Source organism: Struthio camelus, chromosome 1 (assembly GCF_040807025.1).
Source record: "Struthio camelus isolate bStrCam1 chromosome 1, bStrCam1.hap1, whole genome shotgun sequence".
NCBI lineage: Eukaryota > Metazoa > Chordata > Aves > Struthioniformes > Struthionidae > Struthio > Struthio camelus.
In genome coordinates this window covers 224328567-224344386 of record NC_090942.1, presented here as the reverse complement: position 1 = coordinate 224344386, position 15820 = coordinate 224328567, and the positions used below count along the sequence as shown (strand labels likewise).

The following is a 15820-nucleotide window of genomic DNA, read 5'->3' as shown; positions in this document are numbered from 1 at the left end:
ATAGATGCAAAAGAAGCTCTTATTTTAATATTTACGGGACCCCAGAACATCTTAGAATCTCACGAGTTTTACGGTCAGTGGGAGTGACTGGTTAATTATATCCGTGGCCTAAAGTTCGTTGGAATGGTGATTGTGTTATAATCACACAGTGTGGGTCAGGTGGATAAAACCAATACTCACCCTTTCAATGCATCCCTCATGAAGGCCTCTAAGAAACAACAGAGTGGTTAAGTCATCTCTGGCTTTTCAGATACAACAAATGTGAAGTGGAGGGAAAAAGTGAAATGGATGAGACTCTACCTTCTCTGAAAGCCAGCAGCAGGTCAGGGGCAAGGACTCGGAGTTACAAGAGAAAGGCTTTCACATATCCTTATTTAATGGCCCACAGTACAAAATGACTGAATTTCTTTTTATGTGAATACAGGTGTCCAAATGCATGTTCTGAAACACAGCTCAATGAGTTTCTGGATGAGGCTGTTATTCTGGATGAGACAAGTTAGGAGGAATGATCTTAGACCAAGAAAGCAAAGCTTGCAGCAGGAGTCTGTGAATGTCTGGACTGATGGTACTCCTTGCAGAAAGCAATGAGGAAAGGAAATTTGCTGCTTGTTGACTAACTGTATACTCTAGGCTATATTGCCCCAAAGTTCACTGGTTACCTTGAGGGCCCACGACAGACGTTTCTCCCCTTGTCAATGGAAACCTAGAGTCTTGTTCATTTGCTTCCCCATCCTCCACGGTGGCATAAAAGTTTGGACACAGGCAGGTGGAAGGATATGCTGATGGCCTAAGAATATCCAAGATACTTGCTTGGCTCAGGGAATTCTGGCTTGCACAGTTTCAGTTTAAACTGATCTATAAATTCAAGTCAGATAAGAACTTTCCCTCAGGTGAAATAGGAAGGAGCAATTGGAATTGGTTTTGGACTTCCTTTGTAAGTTTGGGCAAAACACAGTTTTGAAGTAAAATTCCTGGATGCTTTTATTTTGTTCTCTGCTACTGCAGACAGGCGCTATTAGCAATATCCTTGATTTCCATTATTTCCCTGCGGCACATCATAGCTTTTGTGCCTTTTATTATAGATCTCAGGGTTTTTAGGCGTAGGATTGGGCATTCTTTTCTGGCCTCTGACAAGTTATTTTATGACATCACACAAATGTTCTGTATATACTTCTGGATCAAATGTACATTTCATTGTTGCCAGCAACAATATTATACAGGCATTTATATATATTCTTGCCAGGTCTACATTTCAATGTGTAACTTGGGGACTTATTTTCCTATTAGTCTAAATTTAAAGCTAATGTATTGGGGATTTGCATATGAACTCTAACCTCACTATACAGATTCTAATCTGGTACTTAATTATCTTGGAAATAACAGGAGTTAGGTTGCAGTCACAGTTGAGCTTGTACACCTCTGATCCACATTAAAACTGGTAAGAACAACCAAACTTATTTTAAATCCCTCCTAAAATCATGGAGAGAGGGGAGAGAGGGGAGAGAGGGGAGAAAAAAGAAAAGAAAAAAGAAAAGAAAAAAGAAAAGAAAAAAGAAAAGAAAAAAGAAAAGAAAAAAGAAAAGAAAAAAGAAAAGAAAAAAGAAAAGAAAAAAGAAAAGAAAAAAGAAAAGAAAAAAGAAAAGAAAAAAGAGAAAAAAGAAAAAAGAGAAAAAAGAAAAAAGAGAAAAAAGAAAAAAGAGAAAAAAGAAAAAAGAGAAAAAAGAAAAAAGAGAAAAAAGAAAAAAGAAAAAAGAAAAAAGAGAAAAAAGAAAAAAAAGAAAAAAGAAAAAAAAAAGAAAAAAAAAGAAAAAAGAAAAAAAGAAAAAAGAAAAAAGAAAAAAGAGAAAAGAAAAAAGAAAAAAAAAGAACAAAAAAAGGAAAAAGAAAAAAGAGGAAGAGAGCTTATGGTTTGGACTTGGGGTGAAAGTTGCCAGAAGGATGCAGTTATGGGTCAAGTTCAATATCTCTCCTTCTGCAGGGTAAGCTGAAATGATGCGAGGTGGCAGCACATTCACTCTGGAGACAGCACCTGTACAGTCCCCGCTAACCACCGCCTGAGCAGCACTGCTACACACACGTTGTGGGGGAAGTGTAAAGTAAAGTAGTGGAAGAAAGACTTGGCCCTTTTTTCTACAAACGGGAGTGGAAAAGCAGAGGTGCAGGAGCATTATAAATAGGACACCACTGGATTTCTCAGAAGGGTGAAGCACAGTGAGCTGCTGCCTACTGCTCTTCCTGGCATGTCTTGCACGTAAGCGCATCCGTGTTTGCCTGAACCCTCACCTGCTCCAGTTCTTGCTCAGCATATTTTTGTCTGCTCAGCTCATTCTCTGTGCCCTCCCGCAGTTCTCGGAGCCGGTGTGCCTCCTGCTTGGCAATACTGATCTCATCTTGAAGTTTCTTCTCCAGGTGCACCTTTTCCACTTCCACAGAGCGGTGTTCTTCTTGAGCCTTCTGCAGTCTACAACACACAGAGACAGAGCCCAACGTTGTGCTTGTGGGACTATCCTGTACACAGCTAAAGGAACTACAAGGTCCACAGTGCAACTGTTGACCATCCACAATCTAGACAAACTCTGCTTTCATTTACTCTATGTTGATGTCAACAGACACGCACATTTGAAAAGACAAGGAGAAAGTTCACCTTGCCTGAGAAGAAATTAAATTGTCAGCTCCAGATACTCAGCCTTATTTAATTTTTAAATACTTAACACTTATTTTTTTAATCAAGCAAAGCACAAACCCAAAGTTTCCTTAAATAAGCTCCAAACTCATTTGAATTTTCAATACTTTTACAAAAATGAAGACCTTTGCCTTAAAAAAAAAAAAAAAAAAAAAAAGAGGGAAAGCTATGCCAGAGCAGGTATGAATACACAGATAGGATGTCTCTGTGCTCCATTTCCAAGAGTGTTCAAATTTAGATACGTCATAATCCTGCCCGGAATTGATTATTTTTCTTCATGCCTCAGTCTTCTGAAGGACATAACACTGCAGCCACAACATGTTATTTCAAAGTTTCTACTATACTTTCATTCTGTGGGAGGGGGAAAAAAAAATCGGGCCTATTTGCTGCCTCTTTTGGACACAGCACTGCTGTGTCAGCCTTCCAGGGAAACAAAAATATGAACCCTAAATCAGTCAGAGGTGCACTAGTACAAACATGATCCTAGCACAATTTCACTGAAATTAGACTAGCATCAAGAACGAACCTAGCCCGCTCAAGACTGAGCTGCCTAGAGGAAAGACACACTAAATTCTCTAGCTCTTGCCACACAAACAGCCTCTAAATGTTAGTCATGCCTCTTCTAAACACATCTCAAAACCCCAATTTTTTTCTAATGACAGAAACTGTCAAATTTAAGAAGAAAAAAGATTTGGCAAATATCCAGTTGAAATGAAGCGTTTCACCTCACAATTAAGGTTCTGAGAAGCCCTGCTGAGCGAAGTACTACCATTCAAAGATACAGGGTGTTACAGGGCTTCTTTCTTTACAAGGACCAGCAGCTAGAAGCCAAATGATTCAAATGAAAAATAAAGAGCCCTCTTCTTTTTTAAAATGGTGGTAACAATTAAACCCTGGATCACATTTCTGAGGAATGTAGGGCATCCATCTTTGTACATCTTCAAATCAAGATGAGATGAATTTCTAGAACATCTATTGGATTGATTATGGCTTTTGATATCAGAAACCAGGTTCAACAATCTAATAGTCCCTTCCACCTTTAAAATATTAACTTCTCTCTCAAAAGTCTCTCTCTCTGACATAGCTTGCAATAAATCAATAGCTGTTGGACAGAAACAGGCTGTACGAGCACCAGAGGCAACACACTTTTTAACCCAAAACAAACTGAGAAAACTCCTGCATTCTGCCACTTGAAATAAAGTTCTGCTCTCAGTTAAATCAGTCTGTTCCACCTACACTTATTGTACTTCTTAAGCAGTTTCTTCTATGGAATGATGGGATTTTAGGATAAAGTACTAACCTACACTGAAGTTATCAACAAACTTCGTGAGCTTGGCAAGGCCTAAGCTTAACCAGTCAAATTAGTAGTGGCTTAGAGCATAGAGATTTTCAGCGAATGAGTAGAACTATCCATAAAGTGGAAGGAAAAAAGAAAACAAAAAAACTTAGAACCACAAGTGAAATAGTCTTAGCCAGAAATGAATACTTCAGAATCATAAAATCTCTTCCCATTCAAGATCTTCAACATCCAAACCAGAGAGCAAAATAACGGAGAGACGCACAGGTGTGATAGATCAGAGGGAGGACAGCAAGACTTGGCTCGCGGTTTCCTGTACCTGTCCTGTACATAAGGAAGAAAACATCTAAGAAGAGAAGACAAAGACAACATCACCAGTTCAAGTAAGAAGGACTGGAGGGAGGGATCTCTGTGGCGCTTTCAGAACCTGAAAACTCGTGTGGAATGAAACAGAAAAGAGCAACTGCACATACAAACCTACTTCTAGGTACTTCTGCTTTGAAAGGTGTTTGCTTCATGGTTCTAGCTCATTCCAGATCAGGTGGACACAAATAAATTGGAAAAAAAAAAAAAAAAATCAATCATCAGCTACTACCAAATACTGCTCCATATAGTACATACACAGGTACTCATTTTCAAGACCTTGTATCAAACGGAAGAGCTTGTTTTGTTCTTCATAGGGGATTTAACAAGGCCTACATGTAGAATATCCGTTCTGAATCTCTGCAGTGATAAGTTAATGCCTTTTGGGTCAAGAGTGAAGCTGCTCATTGGTCTAATGGTGAACAGAGCTGTTAAGTACCCTTGTTTTTCAGGATAATTTTTGGCATACAGATGACAATTTAAAACAAATCTGGATGGCTGGACTCTCATCACTCATGATGTTGGCTCTGTTCTTGGAAAACAGTTTATTTTCAATTTACAGCTCTTTTGAGAAACTCAAATGTTTTCATTCCCAAACTAAAAAGAATTTTGCCAAGACATTCCAAGTTTTTAGATAAACCCACGCTCTCTGCCCTGCGCATCACTGCTACAACTCTTCCTTACTAGGGCTGTAAAGAATCCCAAAGCACCAAAATGCCTCTGTTTAAAGGGGAAATTCCCCTATACTATACTGCATGCGTCACCAGAAGAGGGAAGGAATTTTATCCTTAAGATTATATTCAAGCATCATAATCGTAATACTGTATTTCCCCTTACTACCATTTTTTTCCTGACAGCACAGCCCATATTTTCATATGTTGCTTAGAGACAAAAGCGCATTTTATCTGCGCATTCTCATTCACACCCAGCTGTTTCAGCTACGCTGGTTTTACATGTACGGAGCGCCAGGGAGCATAACAAAGTGCCCTCAGAGCTGCCCTGGCATTAAGGGCAGGAATCGAGGCCTACCTGGAGGCTTCGCAATTCAGGAACAGATTCTTCAATACCCTTTATCAGTCAGCTATACAACGGTATCAACTTTTTTTTTTTATTTGGATTGGTCATTTACCTGACTGCAAAGAGTTCCTATGGAAGAACGTTCTCAAAAAGTATTTTGCTCCTGAACTAGAAATGGCTTTATATATCAATCTTTCATTCTCAAATCTTCAAGATCTTATCAAAGCTGTTGGCATTGCTGCCAGTTGGTAGGCAAATGGGAAAGGCATCACATGCCTTCTTCTGGAGAGCTGTTCAGCACTGAATTTTAATGAGAGGTAAAAGGAAGTTACCTCATGTTCTGGAAAGAAGCTTCTAGAAAAGATGTTTCAGAGCAGAACTAGAGAATGACTTCTACACAAGTCCATAAGAAGGTGTTTATCCATAGCTTTTGCTTTTCCCACAGCTGCTGAGCAGTACAGCTGAACCTTACAGGGAGGCAAGGATGAAGAAGTGAAGGCACATATCCCCTGTTTAGAGAAGAATTAGATCAACCCTGTGCCAAGAGGCCCCACAGGCACCCAGGAATTCATCTCCCACGTCTGGAGCTCCCGTTCAGTGCCCTCTGGGGAGGACAATCCCTCCTATTCACACTCTCTGCAGAAACAGCACAAGTTGCTCTGTTTCAAGACTCAAGCTGTGCCTATGTGGTTTTGTGTTTCTTCTTATCTGGCTTTACAGCATTAGCTAACTTCCCAGGCACATCTACTTGTTTATGTTGCTCTGTCCTCAGCAACAGATCCCAAGGTCATTTCCTACACTGCCTAATCACAGCAACTGGCTTTGGGCCTCTGGAGTAAATCACTCTTGAACTGAACTCAGCAGTTCCTTCAAATTCTGGACTCAGTTCTGATGTTCCAGAAAAATTACTTCAGAAGACAGAGGTTTGAGAAGGAATTCTTGTGTCCTTCTGTCTATAGAAAAACCTTTTTCTTTGGGATATTTCCAACATGTAACGTAATACTATGCAAAGCTCTGTGAAATGACCTGTTTACTAGAACTGGCTCCTTGGTAGACATACAGGAAAGGTAGTTTTTCCTATCTTTACGTCAAGAAGAAAGCAGGTCATCTATCTTTATCAGGAATATGGGAACATGCCGAGTTTGGCACCATCAGCTTGGTACGCTCTTACTTATTTCCTTCCACGTACATCCTCACTGATGTGATCACGCTCAGAGAACTTTTAGACAGAAAAAGGCTTTCCAACAGTGCGCGTGCATGGGACACCTCTCTGTAGGCTGTTCTAGGCAAACAGGTAAGAAATCAGGCTGCAGTCTTCTGTGTATATGGTACTGTTTCCAAAGACTGAGCTGTTTGTAAAAATCTTCCCTGCAAATTTACATTCTTAAGGTCTTGGCATTTGTACAGGCATCTTGCTGCGCTACCCATGAGTAGCTAGCACAAATAACTGGGGCCAAGCTCTGCTTTCAGTGAAGTCACTGGGAATACAGCCGTCAGCTTTTATGGCAGCCAAATTAAACGTTACCCTTGAAAATTACATTTAAAATAAATAAATAATAAATAACATAATAAAATACAATAAAATAAATAACAATAGTTAGAGCCCAAGTTTACAATGCTCTGTTACTTGCTAAATCTACCCTTAAAAAACAAAATTTCATTGCCAAAAGAAAACGACTGGTCTGCCATTCACAGCACCGGACGTCATTTCTTTCCCAGAAAAACCTTGCGCCTACAGAGGGCCTGCTTTTGCAGCCTTTTCTCATGGGAGTAACTTCACTGGCACCTTTGCAATCACTCCCGTGAATAAAGGTTGCCTTACCAAGGCTACGGTATTTTGCTGACAGAACAAATGAAAAATCTGTGCGGCAAAGTGGTGCGCAGATTTTAGCTATTCATGTTTAATACTCAAAAATTAATTCTTTTTTGATTCTTTCTAGCAAAAACCCTTGGATTTCGGTGTCACTGTGCAGGCAGGGAAGCACCGACTTTCACATATACGTCAGAGAAGAATTCAAGAGGGGGTGTGTAATTGCTCTCCTGAGTTGCTTCTACTGTATCAGTGTGCTTCTTCCCTGTTAAAAGACAGAGTGAAACATCCTGATCAGCCTGGATGATGAATTCTAAGTGAGCTGGATTACTTCAGAGTCTTTTAAAAGACTCCTTTTTTTATCTCCTCTCTAGGTGCAGATTTATATCATAATTTTACAGGAGGAAGAAAAAAGAATTTCAATATACTTTCAATATCAGTTGGACTAGGAGTTGCAACTACTGTTCATTTCACTGCTACTATATAATTGTGGTAAATAAATAGAAAGTTCAGATTTGAAATAAGACAATACGCTCAAAATGAAGGGCAGCAAGTCACTGTCAAATACAGAAGGAGCATTCAAGCCAGTTTTGCTCAGTCAAATGCTTTAATTCTGAAAGCACAAAAGCTCCAGTTGGGACATAAGGGAGAAAGGAGCTCTCACTTGTCAAAGACAACAAAATCGAGTGAAGTTCTCCCAGAAAATAGTTTCTTAGAACCAGCAATGGAAATTAGAGCAGAACGAGAACCAACTAAACAAACAAACAAACAAACAAAAAGACATAAAAACAGTGCAGAAAGGAAAAGAAACCGCATGTTAACAATCTCTGAGCAAGCATGGAAAGCCATGCTCGACCACACTTCACTGCGTACATTACTCGGGTCCATCTCGGTGAGAGAAATGCTCGTGGCAGCTGTTGTCCCTTTGCCGAAGGGGCCTTACTGCCGGCAAGTTTTAGGGTCCTAACAACGTGAGGGTTTCACGTGGCACACCTCAGCTACAAATGACTAGTACATCACCTCCAAAAAGTAGGTAAAGCGAGCGTGCACGTGTCAATTTGTGAACTGTTAACTGAACTCATTCACAAGCCATGAACCAATTCAAGCTCTCAAGACTTGTTAGCAGGTTTGCTACAATTGCTCGAGAAGGTGATGACTACGGTACGCAGCACCAGAAGCTGAATGCCCCACTTGGAGCATGACAGCTGCGAGGAACACCTTCTTTCTTGAAATCTATATGAAAAATAACCTTTCAGGAGACATCAACAGTTGAATACTCTGACTGGACAGACACCTAAAACTCACCTTTCTTGAAGGTCATGGAGAGACTGTTCAGCTCTGTGAAGCCCCTCAAGGTCTTTCATCATCTTCTTCATGTGCTCCTTTGAATAGCGATTCTGGATATAGGCAAACCAGCAACCACCCACTCCAATGACAATAGACACCACCAGCATGAAGTCTTTGAGGTGGTTATGACGAGTCACTGAAAGAGAGTCAGAGATACTATTTAATTCAAAAAGGGAAATATGATGATCAACTCCGCATTTTTTCCCCCGTACCTTAGCTAGAAGCGGGAATTTAAGATAGCATAGAAAGAATTATGACCCAGGTTTCACAACAAATGGAAAACAGCTACATCAATATTTATTAATAAAAGAAAGTTGAGAACTTTTATTCAATTTGAACAGAGAAAAGTAAAATAAATGTCTAAAAGAAAGATGAAACTCAAAATCTTTGCAGATATAATTTGTCTGCCAATATAATAGCTTGAGATACACAGTACATTAGAAACTCGACTTATGAACCCCCAAAGCAGCTGTGTTCCTTTAGGACAATACAGATAACATTCAGTACAGAGACGTAACGGCCAGAGAGATCAGGCAAATCAAGTGTCAAATCATTTTTAGGACGCGTTGCAAACCTTTCCATCAGAATTACAACTTCATGTTGAAAGCTCCCTTTTCCAACACTTAGCAACACACAGAGTTACTTTAAAAGACGTGGGTGCATAGGAGAGAGAGAAAGTGATTAAGCGGGGTTTTTAAGCGCTGAATGAAAAACAAAAACACCTTCCAAGAATTTTTTATTCCCACCTGAGAGTTGTGGGAGAGCTCTACAGAACTCACTTGGAAACGTCCTGTTGCCATGCCACTGACTTCATGTGGAAGTCAACCAAAAAGAGTACAAAGCACTGAAAGCATTTAACTAACGCCAGGTTCTAATGAACTCTTTTCCGGCTTTCAAACTGGGCTCAGTCTACACCGTGCATGTGAACGAGATGCATGTGAACCGCCATTTAAGACCAGACCTTGCTTTTGGTCTATGATTTTATAAACGTTCTAAAAAGATTTAGCAGAGAGAAGTCCCTTAAAATTTAACAAATTAATTTTGTCATAACCATCTGTTTACGACATGGCAAAAGTTCAAACAAGTATGTCCCAAGAAAGCTAAAAATGGAAGAGAATAGCTTGTTAGAGCTAGCTGTAAATAAAACATTCAGTATCTATCCCACCAAGAACAAATCTGCAGAGTCTACAGAAATCCTGTGCTTTCCACCGGAGCAGCGACAAGCTGGACGGGACAAGCCCGATGTCACCACAGCATGTGTGATCAGGGCATACACCCCAAGCATTTCTTCTCGTCTCTAAAAACAGCGCACAGTGCCATCAGTTGAGCGTGATTCACCCTTGGGAACGCACTCTGCCGTAAGTGCTACTCGTACGCGTTCGGAGCTACACCACGATCACACCTGCCTGAGAGGAATCCTGCATGTTACTTGCACTTCTCAAATCACTGTTTCTTTTTTTGTAACTAGTACTAATGTTTTTCACCCTAGGCATGCTACCTCATATCAAGTTTTACAGGCGTCTGTTGGAAGGCATGCAATTACCAGCAACGCAGGGCCTACTTAACCACTACACCCAAGATTTAAAACACCCGTAATTCAACACAGCTTCTCAGCATAGGGAAAAAGCTCACTTAAGTCAAATGTCACTTAAGTCACTCTAAAGCTCACTTAAATCAAAGAGGCCTTTACATCAGGCTTCATACGAACGCAGGGACAGAAGCACGAGTAGGTGAATCAGCGTTCACACGAGAGCAAACACCACGCCAGCTCCCGCAGCCCCGCCAACCGCCCCGCTCCAGTCCGCTCCAGGAGACAACGCTCGGATGAATAAGACCCACGGAACAACTTAGGCTGGCAGCTGAAGAAGAACCCAAACAAAACAAAACAAACAAACAAGCAAAAAACCCACAAACACTACAGGCAACCAAAAAAGTTCTTTGCCTCACCTAAACCAGCAGGAATTTTTTTTAAAATCAAAGGAATGTACGTAGCCTTCCTGCCCCGGCCAAGAGGCGATGAGAACGCAGAACAGTGTGAAGGGACCTGGAGCAGCCAGATGATTTCTAGAATCAGAAATTACTGCAACTAGGAGCCAGAGGGCTTACAAGCAGGCTACAGCTAAGGAAAGAATCTTTCTTAGAGGAATTATCAATCAAGTTAGTTTAGTACTGCAGTCTCACGGTGTTTCTAAAAGGAGTCAGGAAGGGTATTTTTCTGGGAATTTGGGCAACGTTCCCTCCTCCCTCCCGCACCTGGTGACAGAAACCTCAACGCAGCATCCACACAACGGGCTACACCCAGAGCAGCACGGACTTTCACAGACAAGACGCGTTGCTCGCGCGTGCGCTCACCGTGACGTTCTTGCAGTTACACCCGTTCTGCTGTAGGGCAAACTGGCTCGCTGTAGCCCAGCAGGTATAAGCATGATTTACTGTAATTAACTACTGTTTTGGAACAGCCAGCTTTACCAAATGAGCATAGTTTCTTTCTTGCACCGCAGGTAGGAATAATTTGACACTACAAAGTCACATTGCTGTTGAGAGTTGAAAACGGACTGTAATTGTACAGTGTCATTTTCCAGAACGATTTGGGGTAAGAGATGTGGGAAGGTGAATAATCAGATACTTTGCAGTTGACAAAAGAATTTTATCTTGTACATCCTTTTTCATCTAGGACTTTTAAAATATAGTCAAGACAAATTAAATGCTGTCACCCCATGAAGGCAAACAAAGATTACATGCATTTTACAGCTGAGTAAACTGAAGTACAGAAGTGAACGAAGCTGTCCGAGGCCAACCTTATTCGGGGACTGGATCTCTTCCTTTCTCCCCCTGCCCCGCAAACACACGCCCAGGCATCTGTCATCTGTTACCACCCAGAGGTGAAGCAAACTTTCCCACTGCAGAAGCTATTGTCTAACAGTGATGGCAGGAGCCAGCACTTCTGTGTTCTGTTTCCAGCTCTTTTATCTACTCTTTGATTTATGTGCATGCGTTTTAAGTATTGTAAGATGGCAACACCGTCTCTGTGCAGAACGTACGGGCTTCAGCTCCCACTGCAGTCGGATTATGGAGGCAGAATTAGCAGAGTATTTGAGGTGGCCATTGCAAAGTGGAGTAAATTCCAAGTTGAAAGATTTTAATTTGCATTTCTGTTTTGGTCCGTTTAAGTAAAGCGTTTAAGTAAAGATCTCAGATGAGATTACGTAAGTGGATTATGCATAAAATCCCATCTAAGCTGTACATTTTTAACACCTTTCATTTTTGGACGCTGTCAGTGGACCTATGAACATTTATGAGAACCACTACAATGCTGTACTTGCCAGACAATTTCCTTTATGTTCTTGTGAAGCCAACTCCATCTTAGGCAAATCCTTCAGCGTTTTGGTTTCAGTGACAACGTGCCCTAGATTTATACATCGCCCACCTTCTCCTGAACAGAGGAGCAGCAAGATGGCGGCTGTGGGCCTCTCACTGCATGCTGCTTCTCCAAAAAGCCTTTCCATCTTGAAGTTTTAGAGACTTCTAAAAGTTGCTGATTGTACTAAATTTGAAACTGCTCTCTAACAATAAGAAACTTGGACTTCATTTGAAGTGACGTCACCACCTTCCCCAGCATTTCAGTGTAGACTGAAGAACCCCCCCAGGGCCTCAAGTTCATCTTTGCTACATTAAAATATAATTAACAAATATACGACTTTTGAAAAGTAAACAATGCCTCTTCTCTCGAAATGACAGATAGAGTATTTAAGGGTTCTGCCAGTACATTAAGATATATGCTTTTTGTAACGCTTAGGTCTAAGCATCAACTTCGCACAATGCAACAGAGATTATTCCAACCGGCTTTTTTCATTTGGTCATAAATCTTTTCATTTGAAATTTGGTTGTATCGTATTACAGTGACAGTTGAGGCTCTAAAAGACCACATTTGAAGTATTTACTGGGTGTAAAAAGTGGAAGAACTACATACAAGATACAATGGATCTTTTAAATGGAAAGGATTAACAGATACAACCACTCTGTTCCCCAGCAACCCATTAACACGTTCCTTTCTAACCCACGTATGTATCTTACTCCACTAATCAGCACTTGAGTTCTTCATACATTTTTGGAGGGAATTTTTTTGAGAATCCATTCTCTTTTCCTCAGGGAACTCAAGAACCAGGTAAATGTGAGAGAGAAATACAGATTTTCTCTCACAAGAATGTCTAAAGACATGTTGTGGTCTGCTGAGAAATAATTGGTGCTAGGTCTCTTCATCAAACATTTAAGAAAAAGACAGAAAAATTCTACTTGCGTCATTTAGAGGGGTGAGGACTTTCGCAGCTGAGGCAGGAAAAATTTTATTGCATTTTAAAATCTCTTTATGCCCTAGTGAAATCAAGTACATACACCCAAGACATTTGCTTTAACTCACTCCTAAATGACTCGCAATGAATCTCTGTTTTGGTTCAAGACACAAGTTCCAGAAACTACAGATGATGAAAGAGGAAAAGAAAAGGGAGGGGAAAAAAAAAAACCCACTATTTCAGGTACACAAAACATAACAAATTGCTGATTAAAAAGTGGAAAAGGAGGATGATGACTAGCTGTAATCAGGAGAAAAGGAGAAATGTATTTGATGCAATTCAGCGTTTGGAGAGGGTTGCCTGGAAAGAGGTATGTTTTTACGTTCTCATTTCTCTCCCAAGGACTAATGTACGAGGGATTCTCTAGCAAAGAAAGAGTAATAGAGAAGACTATAAGAATATTTCTGCCAAACAAAGACGACAGGCTATCAGCAATTTGGTTACAAGCCAAAGACAGAAAATTCTGAGGCAATTAAGAAAAACACAAATGCATGCACACATAAAAAAGAGTTAGGCCAAAATTAAGCACTCATAGTTGAAGGCCTCAGGTGAAGCACGGTATAAAGGGATGTGCAGCTCAATCTAAATAAGGTATCGTCACATAGTACGTGGGCACATATAAACTGAGAAGGCATACACAAGCCTGCAAAATACAGCAAAATAAATCACATATCAATGAGGAGTAGGCAGAGCAGCAATGAATGGCAGCATCATCTGGGAAACCTGCAAGATACTCCAACTCAGTGAAGGCTCACAAAGGCTTGAAGCCAAGAAAAGAGAACTTCATCTCTAAAGAATGACAGCAGAAAACACAGTGAAGACTTAGAAAACAAAGTTCCAGATTAGCTTCTGTCCATGCAGTCTGAAATACAAGTAAAAGGCCAAAATGACGACAGACAGCTAGAGTCATTAGGCAGAGAGAGAAAACTAGCTGTGTAACAACAATAAGGGCATTCAACCTGCTATTGGGAAAAGGCCTTGTATTAGAACTTCAGTTTGCAATTTTGTTTGGCTTTGTTTTTTTAAGCAGAGAACTGCTGACATTTGCCATAACTGGAAAAAAGATGAAGCTATTTAAGCAGATTTTCCCACCAGGAGCAGATGCTCTAACTCCTGCAACCGCATCATAAAGGATGCGTTAAATATGGATTTGACATCCATATTTGGATCACAGAATCAGAATCACAGAATCACAGAATCACAGAATCACAGAATTGGATGTCAAATGGATTTGACATCCACAAATCCATGGGCCCCGATGGGATGCACCCACGAGTGCTGAGGGAGCTGGCGGATGTTATCGCTAGGCCACTCTCCATCATCTTTGAAAGGTCCTGGAGATCAGGAGAGGTGCCTGAGGACTGGAAGAAAGCCAATGTCACCCCAGTCTTCAAAAAGGGCAAGAAGGAGGAGCCAGGAAACTACAGGCCTGTCAGCCTCACCTCCATCCCGGGAAAGGTGATGGAACAGCTCATCCTGGAGGTCATCACTAAGCATCTGGAGGACAAGAAGGTGATCAGGAGTAGTCAGCATGGATTCACCAAAGGGAAATCATGCTTGACCAATCTGATAGCCTTCTATGACAGAATGACTGGCTGGGTAGATGAGGGCAGAGCAGTGGATGTTGTCTTTCTGGACTTCAGCAAGGCTTTTGACACTGTCTCCCATCACATCCTCCTAGGTAAGCTCAGGAAGTGTGGGCTAGATGAGTGGACGGTGAGGTGGCTTGAGAACTGGCTGGATGGCCGAGCTCAGAGGGTTGTGGTGAATGGCGCAGAGTCAAGTTGGAGGCCTGTGGCTAGTGGTGTCCCCCAGGGGTCAGTCCTGGGCCCAGTCTTGTTCAATATATTCATCAATGACCTGGAGGAAGGGACAGAGTGCACCCTCAGCAAGTTTGCTGATGATACTAAACTGGGGGGAGAGGCTAACACACCAGAAGACTGTGCTGCCATTCAGAGGGACCTGGACAGGCTGGAGAGCTGGGCGGAGAGGAACCTCCTGAAGTTCAACAAAGGCAAGTGCAAGGTCCTGCACCTAGGCAGGAATAATCCCATGCACCAGTACAGGCTGGGGGTTGACCTGCTGGAGAGCAGCTCTGCCGAGAAGGACCTGGGAGTGCTGGTGGACAACAAGTTAAACATGAGCCAGCAGTGTGCCCTTGTGGCCAAGAAGGCCAATGGGATCCTAGGGTGCATTAGGCAGAGTGTTGCCAGCAGGTCGAGGGAGGTGATCCTGCCCCTCTATTCAGCCCTGGTGAGGCCTCACCTGGAGTACTGTGTCCAGTTCTGGGCTCCCCAGTACAAGAGAGACATGGCACTCCTGGAGAGAGTCCAGCGGAGGGCTACCAAGATGATTAGAGGGCTGGAGCATCTCTCCTATGAAGAAAGACTGCAAGAGCTGGGCCTGTTCAGCCTGGAGAAGAGAAGATTGAGAGGGGATCTCATCAACGTGTACAAGTATGTGAAGGGGGAGTGTCAAGAGGATGAGGCCAGCCTCTTCTCCGTGGTGCCCAGCAACAGGACAAGAGGCAATGGGCACAAACTGAACCACAGGAAGTTCCATCTGAACCTGAGAAAAAACTTCTTCACTGTGAGGGTGACAGAGCATTGGAACAGGTTGCCCAGAGGGGTGGTGGAGTCTCCTTCGCTGGAGATATTCAAAACCCGTCTGGATGTGATCCTGGGCAATATGCTCTAGGTGACCCTGCTTGAGCAGGGAGGTTGGACTAGATGATCTCCAGAGGTCCCTTCCAACCTAAACGATTCTGTGATTCTGTGATTCTGTGAAATAGACTTAATTACCAATGGCATCTACTACTTTTAGTGATTTTTTACTGTGCCAAAGTGCCAGTTTGACTCTGGTTGCAGTGTTGCAGTCTGTGCTCTGACTTTTTCCTCCCGGTAGTCAAAGTCTACCTTGGGTTTCTTTGCAGCTCTCATTCTTCTGCAAGTCCA

At 41.8% G+C, this 15820-nt stretch overlaps 1 protein-coding gene across 31 annotated transcripts in view; it reads right to left on the bottom strand.

The window, feature by feature from the left end:
• STIM1 (stromal interaction molecule 1) overlaps positions 1 to 15820 on the bottom strand; it is a 113728-nt gene that overhangs the window by 22301 nt on the left and 75607 nt on the right. For all 31 annotated transcript variants that reach the window (XM_068930930.1, XM_068930933.1, XM_068930915.1 and 28 more), the window contains 2 exons: positions 8476 to 8653; positions 2284 to 2461 (listed from right to left, as the gene is read on the bottom strand). In XM_068930930.1, coding sequence (XP_068787031.1) covers positions 2284 to 2461; positions 8476 to 8653 — 356 coding nt within the window. The remainder of the gene's footprint in view (positions 1 to 2283; positions 2462 to 8475; positions 8654 to 15820) is intronic.